The sequence below is a fragment of the Falco cherrug genome, chromosome 12 (genome assembly GCF_023634085.1).
Source record: "Falco cherrug isolate bFalChe1 chromosome 12, bFalChe1.pri, whole genome shotgun sequence".
In the NCBI taxonomy this organism is placed as follows: Eukaryota; Metazoa; Chordata; class Aves; order Falconiformes; family Falconidae; genus Falco; species Falco cherrug.
This window is the reverse complement of record NC_073708.1, coordinates 17,726,846-17,749,178: the sequence shown is the minus strand read 5'-3', so window position 1 is coordinate 17,749,178 and position 22,333 is coordinate 17,726,846. Positions and strand designations below refer to the sequence as shown.

The window sequence follows — 22,333 nt, the reverse complement described above, 5'->3', positions numbered from 1 at the left end:
CCCCGCGGCCTGTCAGCGGTTCCGCCGGCCGCGCCCCATTGGCTGGTACGGCCGGTAACGTAACGAGGGCGGCGGGGCGGGGGCGGGGCCGGAGCCGAGAAGTGCCGGTTGGAGCCGGTGCCTCGCGCTGCGCTGCCGGCGCCCTCGCGGACGGAGCGCGCGGGCGGCACGCCGTGGCGCGGCTGTGGCGGGCGGGCTGGCCGGGCCGGGCGGGAGGGGAGGCGAGGCGAGGCGGTGCTGCTGCCAGGTGAGTGAGGGGCGGCCGCCGCTGACAGGTGCTCCGCGTCCCCCGGGAGGGACGGGCAGAAGGAGGGGGAGCGGGTGGGGGGCATGACGGAGCGGGGCTTTCCCGGGGGCGCCGGTGCGGCTGGCTCTCGCCGCCGCCGGGAGGCCGCCCTCGCCCTTCCCGCCCCTCTGAGGGGCCGGGGCGCCCGCTCCGCCTGCAGCAGGGGAGGGGGCTGCTGGGCGGCCCGGTGAGCCTGCGCGGCGGCCGCCCCTTCCCTCGGCAGGGCCGTTTACCTGCCCGCTTCCCCGCAGGCCGGCCGCGGCGGGGCCGGGGGGGGGGGGGCGCGATGGCCCCGGGGCGCTGGAGCGAGTCCGTGCCCACCCCGGGGCCTGGCGGCCGCCCCGCTCCCTGCGGGTGGGGCTCGGAAGAAAACCGTTTTCTGATTTGCGTAACCGATATTTACACGTGTCCTCAAGCGACCCGGGGCGCCACAGGTCGCCTGGGGCTTCCTGCCTGCGCCGGGGCTCGGCGCGGCCGGGAGGCAGCTGCCACCTTCGGCCCCAGGTGCGGCGGCACCTGCCCGTGGGCGAACGGCAGGCGGGTGCCGAGCTCCGGCCCCTCGGGGTGGGGGGTGGGGGAAGGCTGGAGCTTGGCGTTGAGGCCTGACAGCACCGTCTGTTAAACCAGAAGCGTCCGCTTTGTTGTTTTCTTTCTTTCTTCTGTCTGGCCAGTGCATTTCTCACCCCCAGCAAGGCAGCGATCGTTAGCAGGGGGTTTCTCGCATGTTAGCTTTTACTTGCATCCTAACAGCGTGGTTATAGTGACATAAGGCTCGCTTTGTGCCAGCCTGTTCTGTGGTGAAATTGAGGCAGCTTCCTGGCTTCAATTAAGAATTTGTCTGTGGTGAATACTGCAATTAACCAGTTCTGTAGGAGTGATTAAAGCAGGCTTCCCTAAAGCTTAATTTTATATGAAGGTTGCCATTAATTATGCTGGTCGGGTAAAATGTGTTTGAATTGGCACTTACGGTGGCGATTTTAAACAATAACATTGAGGTAGCGTTAGAATAAGCTAGGAGCTATATGGTCACTTGCAGTTTCAAGTATTTGAGCTATGTGTTCTGCTGACTCCCAGGTTTCCTTGTCTGTTTGCTGAAGTGATAAGCTAAGCCACTGGTTGTCTCCTGTGGTCTCAGAATTTTTCCTTATCTACCTTCCCAGTAGAGAGGGCGACAGATCAGGGCTTATTGATCTACCTTGTTTGGACTCTTAAACTCTCAAGACAGGGGGTGGGGGGAGGAAGCCCACAAGGCTTTCAGAGTTGAAATCTTGTAGTCTGTCACTTGCAAAACTCATTATTTGTTGTCTGAGTGTATTGTGCATGTTTTCTTTACTCTGTGTAACTCAGTTGACTCTGTGGGGCATGGAAGAGTTATCCTAAGTAGTGCTTTTCTTCAGGATCTCTGGTGCTGAGTAGGGCAAGGGATATGAAATGAGAGCAGACCAGAGAATGACTGTAGTAGAAAACCAATACTTAGGATAACGTAGCGGTTTTCTTAAGGGTTTTTCAAGTGTGTAAAACATTCCATTGTAGGTAGATAAGAAAATGTTTGTTACAGAGTTTTATGTTGGCATATATTTTAGCATTCTACTGAAATGTAACTGAGTTTCAGCTTCAGTAGGATTCATGTAACTTTTAGAAATTTGCAGTATTAACATACTTGTTTGCTTGCAGTCTTGAGAGAAGAGAGTTGCTAGTCTGACTTATTTTTTTTTTTCCTTTATCGAGAAAGTAGGTTTCTCATGGGGAGAAAAAGAAAATTGCCCTTTGTTTCTTGCAAGATATCAGTACAGCTGCTCAAGATTGATGAAAGCTTGTTGAGTAAATTTTAGAGAGGGACCAAGAGTGCTAAAGAAACACCCCTAAGTATTTCAGCATTGTAAAATGAACTTTGTAGAGCGGTATGTCACTGCCAAGAAGTATTTTTGTAATGGATTTCTGGAGGGGGGTGTGGAGGGGAAAAAATCCTGTGTTCCTTTAGGCTGCTGCTGTGTCTGCTCTGCCTGACATGCTACAGGTATGGCTGGCGCTAGTAATACTACTTCAGCTTACAATGCCTACTGCTAAAGCCATAAAGCTTTACTCGGCTAGGATTAGAAATGGATATTTTATGTGACTAAGGGGATAACGTATGGTTTATATTGGTCTCTGTGTTGCCTATCTAAATGTTTCGCCCTGCTGTCTGTATTCTGTGTGCTAACCTGTGAGCTGTTCTGTAGGCAGCCCTGTAACAGCTGTTCAGCTGTTGTCTTGCGAATAGTGCTATTCTCCCAGTTGCTCTTGCAGTTACTCTTTTAAAAGATAAGTTAGAAATTTGTGCTGTGGTTTTGAAGATGTAGAAGGGCAAGGAATGTAAAGTGGAATTAATATTCTAATATTTAAATATGCTGTCATTTTAATGTTTAAATCGTGTATGTTATATGTGGGTTTGGCAACATACATCTATTATTAATTTACTAATAAATAATAAGTTTTATTCTGCTTAACTGGTGGCAAGCTGTGGTATGCCTTGTCTAATACATGTTTGTATCCTGTATGGAGCGAGTTGGGAGCCACACATGACAAACTTCTAACTGTGCTTTCTGGTAGCTGATAATAAAATGCAGGCCACAGCCTCTCAGCTACATTTAACCCTACCACTACCATGTGGGCTGTCTGCCTCATTAATGTCAGAAAGCTTGTTATTAATCATGTGGTCTTAAATTATCAATAACTGAACTGCTTATTTGTATGAGTTATCTTGTGTATAGATTCCAATTAGAGTTTTACCAGACTTTGTAAGCAGGCTTCAGTTTATCGTAGTTTTGCTTGGGTTTGGTGATTCTTTTCCCCGAGAGTTTTTAGTGTGCTATGAACTAGTTCTGGATTTAATTTCTAGTTAGTGGAAATCAACTTGAAATTCAATATGGAACTAAAGTTTCCTAATACTTATTAATAGTTCCCCCAATTATTTGATTTAAACATACCCATATGAAAAGGCTGCACTTTCTAGCAGTATAGTACACTGGAAAGAAGGCAGATGATGCAGCTCTCGAGAAAGCTATTGCAAATGTGGGTTTGGGTATAGTGCTGGCAAACCCTCCTCTGATGTACACCCAAGAGGATTCCAGGGTCTTTCAACAACTGGAAGGGAATTGCAGAGAAAACTTGTAATGGAGTACCTTCAATTTAGTTCTCATTGGTGCCATTCTGTTTCAAAATAGTGTCTTCAAGCACCCTGAATTAAACAATATGAATGCATTTCTATCAAAAGTGCTTAACTTCGCAATGTGTTCTGATACTGTAAACTGGAATAGAATTTCTTGAACTGAAATTGAGAATTTAGTTGATTGTGGGTAACTGAAGGGATTCAAAATGCCAGTAAGGGATCCAGTGATACCAATTAAGAATATGGTAGCAACACAATCTGGTTTTGTTGCTGCTAATTTCTAGTAGGCTTAATACATTGTTATAAATATATATGTATTTGTTTCTTTGGGAGATACTAGTTTGAGCTGTGGTTTTAGTTTAATGTGGAAACCAAGTTTCGGTTTTGTGGCACAGCAGCTGCAAAGCTATGGCTGTGTAGTTTACTCAGGCTTAATTAATTGAAGTGGTATTGATTTTAAAGCTCTCACTTTAAACCCCAGGAAAATGTAACCCCTGATTTCCCAGACATTATTGCCTTAGTTTTCTGGGGAAACTATTGGTATTCTATGAGTACTTCAGGTTGTCAAATATTTACTTTAGATATTTTCTGGTAGCTAAAGTTCATCTGTATGCAAATGTAAAAGTCTACTGAGCTGAAATTTAAGAACTGCAAATCTAGAATCTAATACTAAAGCATTGATCCTTTAAACTAATTTTTTTCCATCTGAATGAAAGCAAAATCTTGATGGTGCATTTATTGTGTAATCCAAAATATTTGAAGAAGGGAGGGCATTTGAAAAGTTCTAACTAAAAACTGTCTGTTTCCAGGCTGTGTTTAAATTATTAACAAGATAAACTATCACTTCCAACCCATGCCAATGGAAGTGCAAAAATGGTTATTACTTTGCGGGTTCCTCTGCAGTACAGGAAAACTGTTTTCTAAGTAAATGTTTTTTTGTTAAACATTAATGTTGTTTAAATACTAACTTTGCAATGACACTGACTCAAAATCAGGAAAGCACCAAAATATTGCTTAATTGAGTCTTGACATATCCAGTCTCACTTCAAGTGCCTTACTGGAATTGTTAAAAGTAGTGTCTGCTTTGCTTCAAACTGTTACTCTGTCTTATAAATATGGGGCTAGAGGTTTTTTACTTCAAACTTTTTAATGATTCAAGTGATGATAAAACCTTGGCTCTTGTTTTTGAAGTTATATAGCTTGGCTTCATACCAAAAAGTGTTTTTCTTGTAGTATTACTGTCTGAAAAAAACTTGCCAGTTGTTGGGTCTCCTCAGCCAGCCTACTCAAAAAGGAAATTTTGCGCAGTAGAAGACTCGATGTTGCACAGCATACTTGGGCTTGATGCAAGCATAAAGTGTGAACACAGGTGCTGCGCTAACTTTGTGTGTAGGAAACTAAGCAGCATTGCTATAGGTTTACTGTAGCATTCAAGTCTGATCACTTGTACACGGTTCTGAAACTTAGCATTGTTCTGGGAGATGCTACTGATAAGCATAACACCACTTTTAGCTCTCATGATCGCATGTGTGTGTGTGCAGTTCTCCGAAACTGTAGAGGTGTGTTTAGACATTGATATGTGATTTGCACATATGTTACTACACAGTATGTGCAATGTGAACTTTGTCCTTCAGTCCTTTCACATTAGTAAAAGAAAAGATTATGTAGGTGGTTGCTTTGTCCAGATAATAAATACATAATGTAGAGTAATATGAACAGGAAGATACTTAAGAGATTGAGGTGATTGTGTAGACAGCAGGCTCCCTGCCAGAGGATTAATAAAACCTATTCCATTTCAGGTGAGTTTGTATTTGACTGCAGAGTTTCACATGTTTTTCTCTTTTTTTACTTTGGGATGAGGAGGTTCTCTAAAAGGCAACAAATGAGTTTCAGGAGAGTTTACATACAAAGAGTATCTGAGTTTGAATCAGATGTAAATTGGAAACTTCTCTATTCTCATTATTTTATTTTGGATGTTTAGACTGAACACTTAGAATAAAGCATTTCAACTTGTTAGGCTGGCTTTTAAAAGTAAATGTTGAACAAGATGAAAAGCTGCTGCCTCTCAGAAGAGATATGAGCCACTACTGAAAATCTGAATCAGCTTTCCAATGTCAGAACTAATAGAGTGAAATCAGATGTGTTTCTGTATTGCTGCCCTGATAATTATATTTTCCTAGATGCAGTTAAATTCTTGTCTGTGTAAGTAATAATATTCCCTTCTGGAAAGTTCTTTGTGAAACTTATGCAGCATCAGGAAAACTTAAAACCAGAACACTAGGTTTTGACTGTTCTTAAATCTTGCAGCTATATTTGTGCATGGTAATAATTACCTTGCAGAGACAGAATGTATTTGGTATATATTTTTGATTGGTGACTTTAGTTGATGTTTCTGTTCTCAACATCTGTTATCCTGATAGGACATTGTTTGGTCTTGGCAGTCTATAAATGTTGAAAAAACATCAGTTTCCTTTTTGGGCCAAATGTTGAAATTTTAACTTACTGTACTCGATAACTATTCATATTTTAGAAAAAGCAAAACAATTGTAGCTAGAATAAGAAGTATAAATACAAATTCATATTTCTGAAATTAGGCAAAGTGAAAACTGTCTGACCACTATTAGGAAAAGTAAATAGCATGTGTGCTTCCAGCTCTCAGAACCTGTAGTACAGTTCAGAAAGCCTCTCTATCTAGTAGGAATTTAGGTATTATTACTGTAAGGCGTTCCTCATTCAAATACTTTATGAAGAATCATTACCATGATTTTACAGTTGAGCAATTTGAGGTAGAGAGAAATAAGATTACTTGCATAGAGATACTTGGCTGTCAGAGGTAAACATTCCTATTAACTGGGTTTTGGGTATGGTTGTTGTATTGGAAAGCAGTGCCTGAGCTAGGAAAATAATGTGGAATGAAGGTTCTGAATATCTAAAAATATTGGATTTCAGTACTCTGCTCTCTGCAAAACTAGCAGGATTTTATGTGGTATGAAGAATGTTGGCCCCTTCCATCTTCGTCTAAATGCAGTGCTATTGAATTCCTTATAGGACCTTTATCTAAAAGTATCAAATCAGAATATGAACATGCTTTAGTTAATACATCAGTACTCATGGTATTTCCATTACCATCTAAGGAGCTATATTGATAGCCTAGTTATAGGAACATGATATCCTGTGGACTACGACACTGACCCAAATGCTTACCCGACTTAAGCAGGATTTGTAATATTAAGTTGTGACTGTTCTCCATTGCTACCTTCCTCTGCTTTGCTTTCTGATGTCCTGAGCATAGCAGTGCAATGAATAAACATCATGAGTATCTATCTGACTTCTGGAAACTAAGGGGATAAAACCTAATTTTCTACTGTATACTTATCTTGGTATGTAGAATTAAATAGATACCATTGAGGCTTCCTTTTAGAATGCCGGAGGGATACTGCTGATACCATTGTCTTCTGGTTGTGTGTTCCTATTTCTCAGCATGAGAAGTAACCTGGAATGTGGTTGTGAGAATAAAAATGCATTATAAGTGAGCTTGAAAATTTCATGCAGTTGAAAGGTGTCTGACTATGTTAGCTATGCTAGTACTGGGATGAAGGACTTGATGTACTCCTGTGTAAGATGGTTTCTGGGAGAGCTCCAAAAGGTACAGCACGCCACGGATACCCATTCCAGTCTAGACCTTTTGAGATTCCTTGTGGTGTCATCTTCCTTGCTTAGGAAAGAATAGGTGAAAACCCAAGGAAACACTTCATACTTAATGCTCCCAACTTGCTCTAAGATTTCTTTGGAACTGGGAAGTAACGGCTGTTTGCAGTATTGGTGTACTATTTCTGTCTTCAGCATTGCCATACTGATTTTAAAACCTAATTGGGGGACGGGGGAACAGTGAAGGAGGCCTGCTCTTTTAGGTACTGTTCAAGAGCATAATCTGTGCCACTTCCCAGATACCTTCCATTACACCTTTGTGTTGGAATGTTTGGCAACATGGCATGTCTGCAATCATCTCTGGATAGAGTTGTCTCCTCCCACATTGGTTTGCATTAGCTGAGTACAGACTGGCTATGTACGTTAAGTCCTGAGAAGGTAGTTGCATTTCCCATGCTGTTCTATCCCCTCCTCTCCACCCCCGGCATACTCTCATTCCTCTTTGTTATGCTAGAAAGCCCACTTCCCTTGGTCTCTTTTTAGGAATCTTTTAAGCGTCACCATTCCTCTGAGTATTTAGTCTTGCAGTTCTGATTCTGGTTTTGTTGGCTTTTTTGAAACAGGATAATCATGCTCTTTAAGCATCCAGATGAGGTATGTACAGGGATGGTGCCCCTGTCTGCTACAAGTATTTTCTTTGGTGTTAGTGGAGGACAGTCTTTGTTGCTTTTAGGGCTGTGTCATTGGTGGCACATCTTTCTACAAAGGATTAGTCCAGATAAGGTTTTTCTCTCTTCTTTTGGTTGCTTACAGCAAATGACTCGCAAGTTAGAGCAAAAAACTTGTTTGCATACCTGAACATTTTTTACATATTCCTATTGCTGCAGTCCCTGTAAGTGTTAAATCTTACTTCTCCTAGTCTACCTTTTCTTTGTTCAACATGCCCTGTGACCTGTCTCCTTTTCTGTGAATTGCTTGTAATTTTTGTGAAATTACCAACTTTGTCTTAGCTGGTGTAGAATGGAGTCACTCTGGAAATTCTTTTCTGTAACCTAGATTCAGTCTCTTACACTCTGCTTGTTTGGAAAGCAGTTTACTTTATCAAAGAAGCTTTTTGAGACTTAACATGAACTGATTTTCTGTTGCATTAAATTGTGTGCTTCGTTATGGGCTGTCTAATGTCAAGCTTAAAAATACAATTCTTTAGGCTCTTAGAAGCTGTATAGATGTTTTGGAAGTAGTAGGAATGCATGCCCCTCTCTTCTTATTCAATACTGAAGATTCGTTTACTTGAAAGTGTTATGGGGCCAAAAAAAAGGGAAAGGGTGTTTACAGAAGACAGTGCTTCACTTTAAATACTAACCTCTTTGTACTGGAAATGAATGAGGTGTGATCAGACTGTATGGTGCTACCTAAACAGATAATTGGGACTTGTTCTTTGTTTCAGTTTTTTGGGCCCCTGTTTTTATTTCAGGGGAGTTGCAGATGTGACCTTCTGAAAGGCCATCTATTTTGTGTTTTGCACCAAGAGGTGCTGGTCACTATGATCTCTGTAAGAAAAGTACTCAGACTCTGTGTAGTATAATTGAAAATGCTTTTTATTGGATTTGACACTATAAAGGAAGAGAATAACATAGATAATCTTACATCCCTTTAGAAGCTGGGAATGTGAGTTGTACAGCGTCAAATAAGCCTGCAATCTTTGTGCAGCACAACCCTGCCTGTAGGAAGGGTTACTTCATTTTGATCATTAAAGCTATTATAGAATTTTCTTACGTGAAAACAACTCTGTGCATCACTTCTACTATAAACCAGGAAAGATGTTCACAGGAGAGCTTGCTGGACTTCTTGATAAAGACAAGGACGTGCAGGTGGTGTAATCGCTGGTACCAAGTGGGAGCTGCCTGCAGATTCCTCTGTTACAAGCTGCCTAAACTCATCCTGTGGCCAAGAGATCTGCACAGCACAGGCTTGAGCCTGTTAACTGGCCAGAGTGGATTGCTAACACCTCAATGTGTCATGGTCTTCCAGTCAGAACTACAGGTTGTTACAGTCTTCTCTCTTTTTAAAAGCCTTATGGAACTCTTTCCAGTTATTTTTTGTCTGTTAATGGGTTTTGCTATGTTTCTCTAGGAATTGCCAAGCAGATTTGTGATAGCAGAGCTATGTTTTAGTGGGTAATGTGGAATTTTGGCAGTATTTTTCTATTTATGATTTTCTTTAAAAAGTGCAATATGTGAAATGCACAACTGTTGGAATACATGTAAATTAATGGAGCAAATAAAAAAAATCTGCTTTCTAAAAAGAGTGCTAGAGTTTCCAATGAGAATACAAAAAAAAGGTTAAATTATTAGTTTAATATTATGGTGGAACAAAATATGTCTCTAAGTGAGTTTACTCTTTGGATTCTTTGTATAACCAGTACAAAGCACTCTCTTCTAAATGGGTGCTTCTTTCAGTTTTATTGTAGTCGGTATTTTAGATGCTAATACATGTCTTAGGTTTAAGTTAATATATTTATATTTTTAGTTAAATAGAATTAAAGAGACCATTAAAGGTCTGGCAAAGCTTATTGTGTCCTCAAGGAAAGAGGAGATCCCAGCACTATAATATTTGTCTGTTGAATAGTGAATGCTGTACCACTTAGTCTGTACATCTGTCATGTGGCAATAAGGGTCCTTGGACATTTCCTGACTTTTAACTAAACATAGGTGTGTCATCCTTTAGATAAGTCCTTGGGTTGGTTATCTTTAGAAGGGACATTTTGTCTTAGATTCCTGTTGCACATGCAACATGGCGAAGATGAAGACTTTAAACATGGCCGCTAAGGAATAGTCTACGTAGAGACAGCTCCTCAAGGACATTGCACAGGCATGAGACATGTAAATGAATTCTCAGAATTGTAATGAATATGTAAACAATTTCTTGGAAAACTAATGAATAGGTATGAGTAGCTTGTGTAAAGGGGGGACTGAAAAGTCCCCTTGGTGTGCATGACTTTGGTGGAGCGATCCCCCATGCACCCAGCGCTGCCTAATAAAGATAACCTCCGCTCGCCTGCATATTGCTGACTGATTCTTCAAATCACTGTGTAGTTAGTCCTTCCTGTGTCACACTTCTGTCACCACCTGATGTAACCTTAATTTCTGTGGTTTTGAAAATGCATCTCTGAATTTGAAGTTAGTGCTGGGGCACTGAAGTGATACAAACTATTGCTTACTAGAAATGTTCAGATTTGATTCGGAGTTTGAATTCTACTTAGTTTGGTAGGGATCTTGGAAAGCACAAGTAGTATTAAGTAGTATTTGCCAAGAATGTAGACAGCTTGCTTTCAAAGAGATCAGTGATGTTGACGTGATTATATGCAAAAAAAAAAGCTGGTCTACCTTTCGTTTGACTTTAGGATTTTTACCATTAGATTGCTTGCCTGTTTAACTCTGAAACATACTTTTTCAGAAAATCACGTTTGTACCTATTGATCACTTTTTCTTCTTTTTGTTTTGCAGGGTTTTTTTGCATAAACTGCTTGTCTCGCCTGCGGTGTGTTTGGTCTTAAACTTGGATTTAAACTGAATGTTTTTCTTGTTAGTACAGGTCTTTCTAGAAGCATAGGTTGTAACCTTCTATTTTAGCTAGAACACAGTCCTTAGCACCTTGAACTTAACTTGAGGAGAGGGCTGGAGAAAGTGCTTATGTCAAAGTATGTATATCTGAATATGAATTTGTATTTTAAATTGTTGTCCAGGCTAGGCTAGTATGAAATAAAAAGGACATTTAACATGCTTTTTAAAACCATCTTTTAATACAACTTCATTACAGAGTTTAACCCTCAAAATAGTTGACTTGTTTTTTCCTTCCCATTCACTATTGAGAGTTAGGTTCCGTAACAGAGGCAGACCTCGTTGATGTTTTTCATTGTCATGTGGCCTATATGTACGTAATGTTAACTACCTGTGCAACCATAATGTTTGAAGATGATCAATCTTCCCAGTGAGTATTTGACCAGTGACATATTTTACAACCAAAGTTTGATTCTTTACTGGCCTTCCTTGAATAGAGAAAAGGCTTAATACTTGCATATTGATGGCATTTGGTGCGGAGCTAATTTAATAGGGCTCAAGGAAGACTATGGTCTTTTCTGGATGCTGCAGGCATAGGTTGGAAATGCATAATGTAGCATATCTAATCCTGCACAGTCAGATTTCGAGAGTAAGTCTTGTGCTTGTAAAGCAAATTTAAGTGGAGTAGAATTTATTTTCAGTTTAGATTAGACTGCAAGATAAAGTTTGTCTTGAATTAAGTATACCAGAGAAAGAAATAATAAAGACCAGTTTTCTGAGTTTAAGCGAAGCTGCATTTAAGATTTTTTTTTCTCACTTACTCTAAGGACTTTTATGTTGAACCTAGGAATGTTCAAGCTTTTGAGTAGTTGAGGAAACAAGTTAAAATACACTTGCCATGTTGTACTCTACTTTTCTCAGCCTGCTGAAGTTAGGTAACGGTGCAGCTGGGTAGTAGATTAGTTTTTAAAGACTTTTTATCAGCTTGTGTGCAGTGCAGTTAATTCTGAATCAGTAGCAGAGTAACCCATGTAAAGTAAAAATGTAACTGTAGCCTAACTTACTAAATTTTAAACTAAAAATGTTAATAAATTTTTTTCCCAAAAAAATTATTGGGCTATGTTATGTAAGCAGCCTTCTCCAGAGAGCAAGGACTGCTTCTTAAACAGCATAAGACTTTTGCTATTAGTGTTCAGCAGTAGTCTTGAAAGCTGGAGTGTTTAAGAAAGGCAAAACCTCTATTTAATCCAGACACAGATGGTTGAGGTTCTCTGTAGTTGTAATTAGGGTCTTGGATCATACGAAAGGATTTTGGGTCTTAGATTGTTTGAAAGCTTGATACAGAAAACTTGTAACAATGTTACTGTAGCCTTGAACATTCTGTGCTTGGGGAATATGCTGGTTATTATAGAGTGTGGGAATGTCTTTAGGTTTATATGAAATACAGAAGGATAATCACTTATACATGTTTAATTATCACCTGTGAGCCTCTTCAGAAGGACTGGAAAGAAGCTTTTCTAATCTTGTTTGCATGCTGTTCTGCATTCAGTGGAATACAGATCCAAAAATACAATCACCAACAGAAAGATCTGCATGGGCACACAAGTGGTCAAAGTACAGATTCTGAAAGACCATGTATCAAATGTAATGCTTGAATTGAGTAGTCTGTTCCTTCTCAATAGGAGGCTTGACAAAGGGAGAGGCAGTCATCTGAGTGCATGTGCTAGGAGCGCGTATGACAGTATCATCCTTCATGAAGTCAGACCTGCCCCACAACTCTTGCAGTACCTGGCTTTTTGTTGTTTAGGGAACACTTGACAAAGGAAGCGGAAGCATGCCAAGAGAAGGGGAAGCTTTAGCCTGGAAAAGATGTGTTTTGAGCAATGAGCGTGTAGGGGGGTAAAGTTTGTTACTTTTTCTTTGGGAATATTTCTAAGCATTCATTTGCAAGTGGATATTCAGGCTGTGCATGTGAGACCATAAGCAGGTACTAGGAATCCCATAGGAGAGTCTCAAAACTACCCATTAAGCAAAACAGATTATATATTTAGTTTATTATTGAAGTTAATTCTGTGTTCAAAACTTTGCAAGAAAAAGTGATACATTTAAACCAGCTAGAAGCTAAGTTGGTACTGTAGTTCAGGAACCACTTTTGATAGAAAATTGATGAAACAGACACATTTACTTAGTATGTCAACATCTCCTTATCTCAGCTGAGAAGCACATGATGCTGTTGGAATAATAGTGTGAGTCTAAGGGAATTGGCTGAAAACTTGATGGCTGTGTTTCTTTGAGGAGAAGGGGAAAAAAGCAAGATTATGGGTCCACTGGAATATTTGTCAAGGTATGCTTTAGTTGCATAAATCTATTTTAATTAACTTAGTGTGTTGAAACATCAGTTGAATACTTAATTAGCGAAACCAGCATAGCCTTAAAAATAGCCTTCTGTCAGGTATTGGCATCCTGCAATCCATTATTCTTTTGGGAGGACAAGCAAGGCCCTCATCTCGCTGCAGAGCCACCCCGAACTAAATGTGCCTAAAATTATGTAAGCAGTCCTAAAATTACATAAGTAGTGACCAAACAGCCGAGTAATGCAATGTTAAGTAACCTTTTGGCAGGTGGGGGTGGGTGCTGTCTGATGCTTCTAGATAATACTTTTCAAAAGGATAGCCATACTAATTCATATTCTTGATATGTTTCTATTGACCAGATTTATAAGTCTTGAAGTAACTAAAAAATTGCCTAGATGTTAGGATCTTACTTTATTTTTCTGGCCTGCGTCCCAGTACTGGTCTGGGGCAACTCTTCTGAAGTCATCAGTTACCCTGGGGCTAGACTTCTGTCTTTCATCTTCTAAGAAAGATTGCCAATTGAATTAGGCCACTTTGAAAAGCTTTTATGGCTTTGATATGGGTTGAGAACTGCTGGAGATGAGATTTATCAAACCCATTATGGTTCAGCATTATTCCATTTGATTAGTCACTCCTGGCGTACAGAGAGGATTTGAAAGAAAATGGTCTTTAGCAAAATTATCATTAATAATTCACATGTTTATATTATACTTGTATATACTGTGTACTTCTCTGGTAGGAAGCTTTATTTCATATACCTAGAATTGTAATGAATATGCATGCGTCACTGGAAAGTTTCAAAAAGTAGTCATTAACAAGACCAGTATTAAAGTGTTTAAAAACTTAATAGTGACACTTGCTTTCTGCTAGAAAATGTTCTAAAGCCACAGCAAGAATGTAGCTTTTTTTCCTGGGATAGTTGATAGGGAGTAACAACTTTCCAGTTCAAGGCAGGGAGGTGACAAAGAAAGCATTTTGTAGAAACAGACCTTACAAAATTACATGGGTCTGTCTCACTTTGAGTTCTCAAGCTATATAAAAAAACCCCTGCTTTTTGTTTGAGCATTAATGCATGGCTTGAAAGTGTGTTGGGTTATGTGTATTCTCACGTATACAAATATATTTTCCATTGAATTGGCTTAAGTTCCATTTTCTGTTTTTCTTTCTTTTTGAGAAAAAACTTTATCAAACAGCGTTAACTGTTTTATTGTACTCTGAATTCTGTCCCTTATACTCAAGAAGAGCCTTGCTTATTCCCCAAAATATGTTTGTTACCAGGAGAGTGATGTTCCTTGTATAAAAGTGCAAAGTGCAGATGTGCATTATTAAATTGTGTTACTTGTAAGTTTCTCTAATAAGCTCAAGTCCCTCACAAAGTTTACATGTTTGTCAGGAAAAGAATTGTTCCCATCCTCATGCTGATTAGACCTTTCACACTATTTTAAACTCTCAACCAGTTCAGCGATTCTTACGATTTTTCAAATGTTTTTCTTTGTTAAAAATAATGCTGTTTATACCTTTTGCTCTTACTTGATGTTGAATCATTCAACATATTTATGTCTTAGCATGTTCTTTACAACTTATAACAGGGGTCCCAAGTCTTTCGTTTTTGTAACAATGTTCAAGTGAGAAGAATTGACAGGTTTTAATTCTAGGTTGGAAAGGAAAAAAGTACTTTTGGTTTTTCTGTCTACAATCAAATAAAGCATGTTTTGGTTTGAGTTGAGACACTGTCTTGGTAGATATTCTTGATAGAATGAAAGCCTTAGTTTGGATGGGTTTAGCATCTTTTTGTCCTTTTACATTTATGAATTTATATTCAAACCCCAAAGAATTATACCAAAAGAACTAATTTTAAAGATCTTATGGATGGGGGTTTTGCAAGTTGAGCTGGAGTGATTGAAGAAATAGTTATTTCTTAGCTATAGTTAGAGCATCTCAGCTGCAGGACTAATAACTTAAATGCAAAAACTGTGGAGTTTAAATGGCTTTTAGTGCTTAGAAAGGGGACAATGACAAGGGCCATTACTTTATCTCTGCTTTAGGAAAAGCAGCTTTAAGATGTTGACTAAGTAAATAATTTGATGTGGGTGGCATCTTTAAATTATTCTAACTAGATCTTACAGATCTTGTTAGATCTTGCTCACTAAATGTTGGATCTTTAAAACACTGGTGTGGGAGGAGTAATGAGCTGTTGTTCTGATACAGTTATTGGAGTCCAAATATTTCATGATCTGATGACAACTTGTTTTCTCTCCAGGAGTGTATTGCAACCATCGTGTCCTTCTTCAGCTGCTTTCCCTTGAGTGGGCCTGGTAAGTTTCTACACTATTAAAAGTAGCCTTGTCAATGCAAGAAGGGTTATTTTCATCCATTCTTCTCCTTTCAGGTGTGAATGTGGACTAAGAATAAGGTTCTGCCTTAGTTTAGCTGTTGTTGTCTTTTCATAACAGCTCTGTCAGCTCTGTTTGGAATTGAAATGTCCAGTACCAATATATTATGAATATGAGCTGGCAGTGTGCCCAGGTAGCATCCTGGTGTATCAGAAACAGTGTGGCCAGCAGGGCTAGGGAAGTGATTATCCCCCTGTACTCGGTGCTGGTGAGGCTGCACCTCAAATCCTGTGTACAGTTCTGGGCCCCTCACTACACGAAAGACGTTGAGGTGCTGGAAAGTACCCAGAGAAGGGCAACAAAGCTGGGGAAGGGTCTGGAGCATGAGTTTTATGAAGCACAGCTGAGGGAACTGGGGGTGGTTAGTCTGGAGAAAAGGAGGCTCAGGAGAGACCTTGCTGCTCTCTACAACTACATGGAAGGAGGTTGTAGCAAGGTGGGTGTCAGTCTCATCTTCCAAGTAACAAGCAATAGGGTAAGAGGGAATGGCCTCAATTTGTGCCAGGGGAAGTTTAGATTGGATAGGAGGAAAAACTTCTTCACAGAAACAGTTGTCAAGCATTGGAACAGGCTGCCCAGTGAAGCGGTTGAGTCACCATCTCTGGTGTTTAAAAGGCATGGCGCTTAGGGATGTGGTTTATTGGTAGACTTTGCACTGTTAGTTTAACAGTTGGACTCAATGATCTTAAAGGTCCTTTCCAACATAAATGACTTTATGATTAAGAAAAATACAGAATATCCCCATTGTTTCATATCTGTACTGCTTAACAAACTTCATAGTAAGTTTTTTTCCAAAGCTGGTATTGTCCATGGCATTGTCATGGACCCAGGGTAGTTTATTACTTTGTTTCAGGATGCAAAATACGGACCTCTGTATTTGAGAAACTTGCCTTTGTACCAAACCTTGGTATATCAAAACTGTGACTGAATTCTACTTCTTGAAGTCTTGTATGTTGCATATTTTATTGTCACACAGTTATTTGACATACAAAAAAAAAAAATGCTCCGTGGTTGAAAGGGGGTTAGCTGTAGGTGGTTTCATGGTTTTTTTGTGTTGATGTGACTGTGCAAAACTTTGACTTCATGTTCTACATGATCATGTCTTTGTACGTTCATTCCATTTCACGTAGCTGTAGCATTGTAGAGCTTAATGGATCCTGATGTCTGCAATAAGGCAGCAGTTCTAATGAAAGCTGAAATGTTTCCTCTTTGTTTTAATGGCTTCACCTAAACAAAAGTATATTGAATATTTTCTCCATCCAGAATGAAGACAAATGTAAAGATGGCATGTCCAAGGAATTTTAAAAGGTGTAGACCTCCTGACTGAACAGTGCCGTATTATATTTTGTTCTCTTTAATTAGTAAAGTAAGTATTAATCAAACCTATGCTGCTGGGGTGTACCATTTATATATATATAACAATATGGGACTATAACAAGTTGTTAGCTTCATTTTCATTCTGTCAGTGTGCTTAATTCTCTTGATGGGAGAAGACGGGGAATTACACATAAGAATATGTAATGCAAAACTGCTCTTTTGAGAGTTTTTGTGTATTCTTTATTCTTTAACTGGGTGGAATGATTTAATCTATTAGAAATTTTTAGATTACAAGAGCCATTGTGTTAAAATATTGCTCTGATCTTGTAATTTTCCCTAAACGAGAGCTCACTTCTGCTATGTAAGTTTAGGACAGTGGTGAAGGACTGCTAGTAATGTATCAGACACTTCTTTATGTTATACCAGCTTTTTGCTTCTACGTGAACAGTACCCAAGTGTTTGGTCAAAATATACTTTCTCTTAATCTCTGATGCTAGTTTTCACTCTTCATTTAAAATTTTGCATTCCAAGTAACTTTCCTTAAATAAATAAGATGATGGCTAGGGTTAGGTGCCAGGAGTTCTTGGATCCTTTGGCTAAGCTCTGGATGTTAGGCCAAATGTTACACATTTAAAGTTCTGAAAATAGTAATAAGCTTCAAGTGTTTAATGGTGAGATAAATCAATTTTAACAATTTGCTAAAGATTTCTTTTCTTTTCTTCCTCTACCAGCTGCTGTTCTCTCACAGGTGAAAGTCATGATCACGCTAACAGAACTCAAATACTTAGCAGATGCGCAGTCATCCTACCACATACTAAAACCATGGTGGGATGTCTTCTGGTATTACCTCACCATGATAATGCTGCTAGTTGCTGTGCTTGCTGGGGCTCTCCAGCTTACTCAAACCAGAGTATTGTGTTGTCTTCCTTGCAAGCTAGAATTTGACAATCATTGTGCCGTGCCTTGGGATTTAGTTAAAGCCAACCTTAACATGTCGGCTGGCTCTGCAGCACCGATAATCATCCCGCTTAAAATCCAGAATGATCTCCATCGGCAGCAGTATTCCTATATTGATGCAGTATGTTATGAGAGACAGCTTCACTGGTTTGCCAAATTTTTTCCATACCTAGTGCTTCTGCATACCTTTATTTTTGCAGCTTGCAGTAATTTCTGGCTTTACTATCCTAGTACAAGCTCCAGGCTTGAGCACTTTGTAGCCATTCTTCAGAAGTGTTTTGATTCTCCATGGACAACACGTGCCCTCTCAGAAACAGTTGCTGAGCAGTCTGTGAGGAAGTTGCCAATAGCCAAATCAAAAGCAGTGATTTCATCACCTGGGAGTTCAGTAGATATAGGGGCCAGCCGACAGTCCCTGCCATATTCGCAGCCTGGCTTGGAAACAACTGGAAGAGAAAATTCCTCAAGTGTTCTTGACAAAAAAGAAGGGGAACAAGCTAAAGCTATATTTGAAAAAGTGAAGAAATTCAGAGTACATGTTGAAGAGAAGGATGTCATATATACAGTGTATATGAAACAGATTATAGTGAAAGTTATTGTATTTGTAATAATAATAATTTATGTCCCCTACTATTTATCATTTATTACACTTGAAATCGATTGTGTAGTTAATGTTCAAGCCTTTACAGGCTACAAAAGGTACCAGTGTGTTTATTCACTAGCAGAAATTTTTAAAGTTTTGGCTTCATTTTATGTTGTTCTAGTGATCTTCTATGGCTTAACTTGTACTTATAGTTTGTGGTGGATGTTAAGAAGTTCACTTAAGCAATATTCTTTTGAGAAGTTGAGAGAGAAAAGTAATTACAGTGATATACCTGATGTAAAGAACGACTTTGCATTTATTCTCCACTTGGCAGATCAGTATGATCCTCTTTATTCCCAACGATTCTCAATATTCCTGTCTGATTTGAGTGAAAACAAACTGAAACAGATAAATCTTAACAATGAATGGTCAGTGGAAAAACTGAAAAATAAACTAGTAAGGAATTCCCAAGACAAGATTGAACTTCACCTTTTCATGTTAAATGGTCTTCCAGACAGTGTCTTTGAACTGACAGAAATAGAAGTCCTAAGCCTGGAACTCATTCCTGAAGCCAAACTTCCTCCAGCTGTGACCCAGCTAGTCAGTCTCAAAGAACTCAATGTTTATCATTCATCACTAACTATGGATTATGCAGCAGTCAGCTTTTTAGAAGAAAACCTGAAAACATTGCGCCTGAAATCTAGTGAGATGGGAAGAATTCCATTTTGGGTTTTTCATCTAAAAAACCTGCAAGAATTGTGCTTAACAGGATATTTCATGCTAGATCATCACAACTCCATATACAACGAAAGCTTTCAGGGGCTAAAAAGTCTGAAATCAATTCATTTAAAGAACAACCTTTCCCGTATACCTCAAGTGGTTACAGATCTTCTGCCTTCTTTACAACACTTGTCTATCAACAATGAGGGAAATAAACTGATAGTGCTAAATAACCTGAAGAAGCTGGTAAACCTGAGAACCTTGGAATTAATCTGCTGTGATTTAGAGCGCATTCCCCATTCCATTTTTAGCCTAAACAATTTGCATGAAATTGACTTAAAAGAAAATAATCTCAGAACAGTGGAAGAAATAATTAGTTTTCAACATCTTAAGAACCTTTCTTGCTTAAAATTGTGGCACAACAGTATTTCATATGTCCCAGTGCAGATAGGTGCGTTATCAAACCTGGAACAATTGTATCTAAATTATAATAATATAAAAAATGTTCCATTGCAGCTATTTCTTTGTAAAAAATTATACTATTTGGATCTTAGCTATAATAAGCTAACCTCCATCCCCGAAGAAATCGGTTATCTGACCAATCTGCAGTACTTGGCTTTGACAAAAAACCATGTAAGTAGAACTTTGAATTACTACTTTAAAAAAAAAAAAAAAAATCAAATAGTGACTTAACGTACCATTTCTTCTGGAACAGCCTCTGGTTCAAAATGCTTTTGTGGTGTTCATGATTAAACCCAGTAAAGCTGAAAAGGGGGTGGGGCTTGTTTAATTACTAAAGCTTCTGTGTCATCAAAGCCATAATACTGAGTAAGTACTATACCAGTCTGTAGCAGCTTGAGGGCTCTGATCCAGGTAGTATACATTACGATGGCTGTAGAAATGTATTTTCCCTTTCTCTGCAGCTGTCTATCCTATGTAGTATTTTAATGGAAAAGAACAGTGTTAAATTTTTACCTTAATGTCAAACTGAAAGTGGTAGTGAATCAACAGCTAGTTGACAAGCAGCTCAGCTGTCTGTTTGGGAAGAGGGAAATAATCATAGCTGGTCACCTCATCAGCAGTGCTAAACTGTCTGGTTAATTAGGGGGGTGTCCAGGTTTGTGACTTAAGACTTTTGAGGTTTATAATTGCGTTCACAGGTGAGTTTGGGTTTTGGATGTTGTGTGTCAGTAGTGTGGACTGGGACTAAGTTACTAGCGTATGCACAGGTAACTACGTGTACAGGTTTCACAAGCCAGGAGCTGCTAATGTGTCTCCAGTCTTCATTAAGTGATTCCTAGGAGACAGTAGCCTATTTGCTTCCCCTGCCACCTGCATGTGCACAACTTGTACACGTTTCTGTGCATGTATGTGCTCACCCCACCATGCTTACTTCTCCACTTCTGCCAGTAGCTAAGCATCTTCATAGCAAAACAGGTATATAAAACCATTGTAGTGTTCTTAAGCACTTTGTTGCATAATCATAGAAGCGTTACTATTTTCCCTTTCCTTATCCTTCCACAAACTAAGAGGGATTTTTTAATCCTAAAATAAACCCAGGAAATACCAAAATACGCAGCTGCATGTAGACTAATGACTTCTAACGTACATTATTTTTGATCTTTTCTTTCCTTTTTCTAGATTGAAATGCTGCCTGATGGATTATTTCAGTGCAAAAAGCTGCAATTTCTTCTTCTGGGAAATAACAGTCTGATGAATTTGTCCCCTCTTGTGGGTCAGCTACTGAATCTTGTTCAGTTAGAGCTCATTGGAAACTATCTTGAATCACTTCCTGCTGAACTCGAAGAATGTCAGTTCTTAAAGCGGAACAGTCTAATTGTAGAAGAAAGGTTGTTAAAAACACTTCCATCTCGTGTAAGAGAGCGTTTGCAGACATGCTCAGATAAGTCCTAAGTTTAAAATGAAACGGCATCGCTGCATTCTATAAGCCTTTTGCTTAATATCTCTCTAAAGATCTATATAGGTGGAGAGAAGTGAAGGAGAGGTAACAGTTTACAAATCAGTCTTAAACTTAAATGCATTGAACTGAGTTGATTGTATTGGAAAGGAAAAAATACTTAAATTCGAACAAAAAATGCAGCCTTTAACAGGTAATCATGTGTTTGAAAAATATGAAATATGAATTGTTGGTTGGGTTCTACTGGTTGAAATAGTTCAGTTAAATGCTTATGATAATGATAGTATTGAAGTGGAAAAGTGGATTGTCTGGCTATAGTGAGAGTGTATATACTTTTTTTTTTCCAGTGGGATTTTTTTTCTTGATAGTGATAATTTTAAACAGTTTCATCTCCTGCCATATGAGGTCTAAGAACTGTCTGGAATTAGTTTCTGAGTATGAACTCTTCACTAACTTAGAATTTGTTGAATTAAGAATTTAAACTTTTGAGCAGTTCAGTTGCATGGGGTATACTGAAAGTAATTTTTCAACATACCTTAATTTTTAAAGCTTTGACAAGTACTGAGTATTAATACTATAATTGTGGAAGATGCCATTTGAATCTTGCTCTTAAAATCAGTTGGACAGCAATACCTGAAACCAGTTTCAGTATTTTGTCTTAAAAATAGTAAATACAAAATGAATTGTTGCCTAGAAATTGGGAGGAATTGGAAGAACTTGAAGTAACTGTTGTGCGCGTGTACTAGAAAGCCAGTGTTACAGTACTGATCTCCATAGATGATGATGGCAAACAGAACACGATATAGTCGCAAAGTTGTCTTCTGTATGTTGTGAGCATCCCAGATGTTAGTGTAGTGTATGTTGCTGTTAAACATTTTCATAATTTCTCATTACTGGCTGCCTCAGTGCTTCTTCTCCACACTCAACTACTGTATTTTCGTGGCTGGGGAGAGGATGAAGAAGGTTTGTATTAGATAAGGACAGAAAGACACAGTTAAACCAAATAATCACACATCTTATAAGTGTTTGGGAGGGAAAACCAGGAAACATTATAAGCTTTGCCTCTTCTAGGGATGTAATAATTTCATAAATTATAGTGGTGAAATGAGCTCTTATGCCATCCTAAATACTTGCAAAACTGGATAGAAATAAAATGGTTCCTGACTTCATTCTTCCGCTGTGCGCTGTTTTATTGTATTTGAAGTCCTAACTCTCATGATGTTTATCATGTTCACTAAAAACGTAAGTTAAGCCCCTGGGGAAAAAAAGAAAAGCATGCTTTCCAAAAACATATTTGAAAACTTTTTGTATTATATTAAAGTTTTCAAAACCAATATCAATTTTAGGTTAAATAGATGAGGTAAATTGTGCCCTTAATGACTTTGTGTTCATGAAGTGTGCTAGCTATGCATTCCAGTCTGCAATAACAAATCACCACAGATAAACCAG

General features: G+C 39.0%; 1 protein-coding gene across 3 annotated transcripts; it reads left to right on the top strand.

Annotated features, from left to right (window-relative positions):
* The first annotated feature begins 97 nt into the window (after positions 1-97).
* Positions 98-22,053, top strand: LRRC8B (leucine rich repeat containing 8 VRAC subunit B). 3 transcript variants are annotated; one of them, XM_055724558.1, is made up of 5 exons: positions 98-247; positions 15,257-15,311; positions 16,653-16,755; positions 17,438-19,599; positions 20,608-22,053. In XM_055724558.1, exons 4-5 carry the CDS (start codon positions 17,464-17,466, stop codon positions 20,878-20,880), a joined length of 2,409 nt encoding a protein of 802 aa, XP_055580533.1. In that variant the 5' UTR covers positions 98-247; positions 15,257-15,311; positions 16,653-16,755; positions 17,438-17,463; the 3' UTR covers positions 20,881-22,053. The 3 variants fall into 3 exon arrangements, with proteins under 3 accessions (XP_055580533.1, XP_005445578.4, XP_055580534.1); XM_005445521.4 differs by lacking the exon at positions 98-247 and adding an exon at positions 833-1,129; XM_055724559.1 differs by lacking the exon at positions 98-247 and adding an exon at positions 12,875-12,986.
* Positions 22,054-22,333: the final 280 nt, after the last annotated feature.

Excerpts from the sequence above, each read along its gene's own strand:
- LRRC8B (XM_055724558.1), top strand. The coding sequence starts at position 17,464 with ATGATCACGCTAACAGAACTCAAATACTTAGCAGATGCGCAGTCATCC. Across the intron at positions 19,600-20,607 it reads TGGCTTTGACAAAAAACCAT|ATTGAAATGCTGCCTGATGG; the intron begins GTAAGTAGAACT and ends TCCTTTTTCTAG.